The following is a 3,689-nucleotide window of genomic DNA, read 5'->3' as shown; positions in this document are numbered from 1 at the left end:
CCAACCCCCCCCCCCCCCGCCTCTATCTGGAGGAAAAGAAATACAGCCGCTGTGCCTGGGAAGTGGTCAGAGCGGAAATGGAGAGGTGCCTTTTCCTCCTTTCTCACCCCTCAAGGAAAGGAGAAAATGATACCCAGGACTCTCCCTAATCAGTGACATTCTTTGCTGAGCCCCCCAAAACACTTTGTGGTTAACAGAAAAAAAAGTATGCTTTATATCTATACCATTTTTTATTTTTTGTTCATTCACTTTTTTAATAAAAAGCTTCTTGTATCTGTTTCTCAGAAGAAGAGGAATCAAGTCTGATTATCATCTGATGAGAAATGGATTGTACAACTCACTCATTATTACATTGTTCACACTTTAAGTAAAAAATAGACTTTCTCCAAGCCAGTGTACATGTTGTGGTCAGGAGAGAGGGCGACATAACAAATCTGCTCCTTTGTCTGTATCATTAAGTTTTGTAGAAAAACCAACTTCCAAGCAATAATCCCATTTAATTAATATTAGTTATTTAAAATGGGATAAGGACAAAAGGGAAAAAGATTGAATCTCTCAGCTGACTTTGGAAGCAAACATGTCAGGAATAAAAACAAAGCAGTAGATATCTCCTACAGTTGACCGGTAGACATGTCCGAGTGCAAATATTCTTTAGAAAACAGATATTTGAGTCTGCCATTTGGAAGCAATTCCATCAAATTAAAGCCCAGGAATGGAAGTGGTCACAAGGGAAGAGAGTGTAGACTAGAAAAGAACTTACAATTGATTCTCTTGGGGCGCCTGGATAGCTCAGCCGGTTAAGTGTCTGCCTTTGGCTCAGGTCATGATCCCAGGGTCCTGGGATGGAGCCTGAGGTCTGGGTCCTTCTCAGCAGGGAGCCTGCTTCTCTCTCTGCCATTCTCCCTGCTTGTGTTCTCTCTCTCTCTGTCAAATAAATAAACAAAATCTTAAAATAAATTGATTCTCTTGTGGTTTCTGTCTGACAGTTTTACTTCCAAGTACAAAGCCACCAACTGAAATGAAGAGTTGTGTGAAATTTCTAGGCTTTTTGAAAACTCTCCTAGAAAAGACCTTGTTCTCTTCTTTTTCTCCTGGTGACTATTTTTGGATATGAGGGGATGTCCCTGTTACAATGATCTAACAGTGGCTGTAGCAAAATGGGAATAGAAAGCAGGATTATTTTATTCTGTGGCTTGTCAAATCATCTGCAAAGGAGGAGTGTTACCTCCTACCCAAGATGGACTAAGACAGTGACCACATCTAGAGACCTGGCTTGTGTTCTCTGCATATGGACAAAGAAACAAAGAAACAAACAAACAAAAATCCTCTAACCTGGAAAGAACTGACTCTATTAGTGTAATAAGACACTTTCCCTAGCTTTTACATATTTTTGGAAAAACATAGTTTTTAAAAAAAGATTTAGTTATTTTATTTTTTTAAACAGAAGGGGGAATGGGGGCGCCTGGGTGGCACAGCGGTTAGGCGTCTGCCTTCGACTCAGGGCGTGATCCCGGCGTTATGGGATCGAGCCCCACATCGGGCTCCTCCGCTGTGAGCCTGCTTCTTCCTCTCCCACTCCCCCTGCTTGTGTTCCCTCTCTCGCTGGCTGTCTCTCTCTCTGTCAAATAAGTAAATAAAAAATCTTAAAAAAAAATAAACAGAAGGGGGAATGAACCACGCGAGACTATGGACTCTGGGAAACAAACTGAGGGCTTCAGAGGGGAGGGGGGTGGGGGACTGGGATAGACCGGTGATGGGTATTAAGAAGGGCACATATAGCATGGAGCACTGGGTGTTATACGCAAACAATGAATCATGGAACACTACATCAAAAACTAAGGATGTACTGTATGGTGACTAACATAACATAATAAAAATTATTATTAAAAAATGTATACATACAAAAATAAATAAAAAAGCAGAGGGTAAAAAAATGATTTTCTCAGCAGAGGTAACATTCAAATTCAGTACACCAAAAACAAATGTCAACTAAATAATTTAATTTTTCAAATGCTGTTAGGAAATTGGAATGGTTTTAAATATTTAAATACATCGAATGAATTATTATGTCTTTGTAGAAATTGTTAATTTGTATATGTGCTTTATAAATTACAATTTATATAAGTAAATATATTATAGGTCACTCATCAAATTTAGTCATAGAGTTGAACACCAATATCTCTAAAATTTGGCTTTTAGCTTAAAATTGTTAGTCATTCTTAACCCTGCATTGAGTTAAAAATAAAAAGTAAATTTTACACTTTCTTTTGTATCTACAAAGCTCAGATATAAGTACAGTTCCTAACTTTATCCATACTGTATCCTTGTTATTAACTTTTCTGGAAGGTTCAATTAAAAAACATCAAAGGAGACTCTGGAGGCAAGGGGAATCATGAAAGATATGTAAATTGAGTTGGGCAACAATGCTCCATACCAGTAGAAAGTGCATGAGGAAAGCAAAAACAGGAGTGGAAAGTAAGGGAAACGCTCAGAAACTGAAAACTCCCATTCCCCTATTTAAGGCACACGCACAAGGCAAGATGCTCAGAGAACCTAGAGCCACGGTTCCCAGACTTGCCCACTCCAGCCAGGCCAGCAGCCTCTGCAGGATCTCCAATGGCCCTGCCCTTCTCCTTCTTGGTGGCCCTGGTGGTGCTCAGCGGCAACTCCCTCTGCTCTCTGGGATGTGACCGGCCTCAGAACCATGGCCTGTTCGCCTGGAGGGCCTTGACGCTCCTGGGACAAATGAAGAGAATCTCCCCTTTTTCCTGCCTGAAGGACAGAAATGACTTTGCCTACCCCAAGGAGGTGGTTGATGGCAAGCAGTTGCAGAAGGCTCAAGCCCTCTCGGTCGTGCATGTGATGAACCAGAAGATCTTCCACGTCTTCTGCACAGAGCCCTCATCTGCTGCTTGGAACACGGCCCTCCTAGAGGAATTCTGCTCGGGACTTTCTGAGCAGCTGAGCATCCTGGAAGCCTGTCCCATGCAGGCGGCGAGAGTGGGAGAGACTCCCGTCAGGAATGTGAACTCCATCCTGAGGAACTACTTCCAAAGAATCTCCCTCTACCTGCAAAAGAAGCAATACAGCCCTTGTGCTTGGGAGACTGTCAGAGCAGAAATCATGAAACCCTTGTTTTCATCAACAATCTTGCAAGAAGGACTAAGGCGTAAGGAATGAGACCCATTTCATCATGGAAATTATTTTCATTGGCTAATATCACACTTTCCCGAGTTCCCTGCCATGTCAAAGACTCTCATTTCTGCTGTCATGGTGACATGAACAGAATCAATTTGTGACATATTCTCAGGAGTATTAAGCAACATCAAGTCAACTCTACAAACACCTGTCGCTTTCTGATGACCATGCTGATCTACCTATTTATTTATTTCACTATTTATAAGATTTAAATTATTTTTCTTTGTATAATAATAGGTGTATCTTCACTTTGTGACAATACAAATATACATGCTTTACATTTATTAAATTTTTTATTCTTTTGTACATTAAATGTTTCTCTAGAAAAATTCTTGTATTTGTTTCTTACTGAAGGAGGAGGGGCACCTGGGTGGCTCAGTTGGTTAAGTGGCTGCCTTCTGCACCCTCGGATCAGCCCTGCATCAGGCTCTTGGCTCAGTGGGGCATCTGCTTCTCCTTCCCCCTGCTCTGGTGTTCTTGCTTGCTCTCTC

At 41.4% G+C, this 3,689-nt stretch overlaps 1 protein-coding gene across 1 annotated transcript; it reads left to right on the top strand.

Moving 5' to 3' along the window:
* Nucleotides 1-2,616: 2,616 nt before the first annotated feature.
* On the top strand, nt 2,617-3,180 carry LOC100478068 (interferon alpha-like). Its single transcript, XM_034663699.1, has one exon. The coding sequence runs from the start codon at nt 2,617-2,619 to the stop codon at nt 3,178-3,180; it is 564 nt and encodes a 187-aa protein (XP_034519590.1).
* Nucleotides 3,181-3,689: the final 509 nt, after the last annotated feature.

Source organism: Ailuropoda melanoleuca, chromosome 7, assembly GCF_002007445.2.
Source record: "Ailuropoda melanoleuca isolate Jingjing chromosome 7, ASM200744v2, whole genome shotgun sequence".
Classification (NCBI taxonomy): domain Eukaryota; kingdom Metazoa; phylum Chordata; class Mammalia; order Carnivora; family Ursidae; genus Ailuropoda; species Ailuropoda melanoleuca.
Note: the sequence above shows the minus strand (reverse complement) of the source record. Positions and strands in the feature narration are given on the sequence as shown.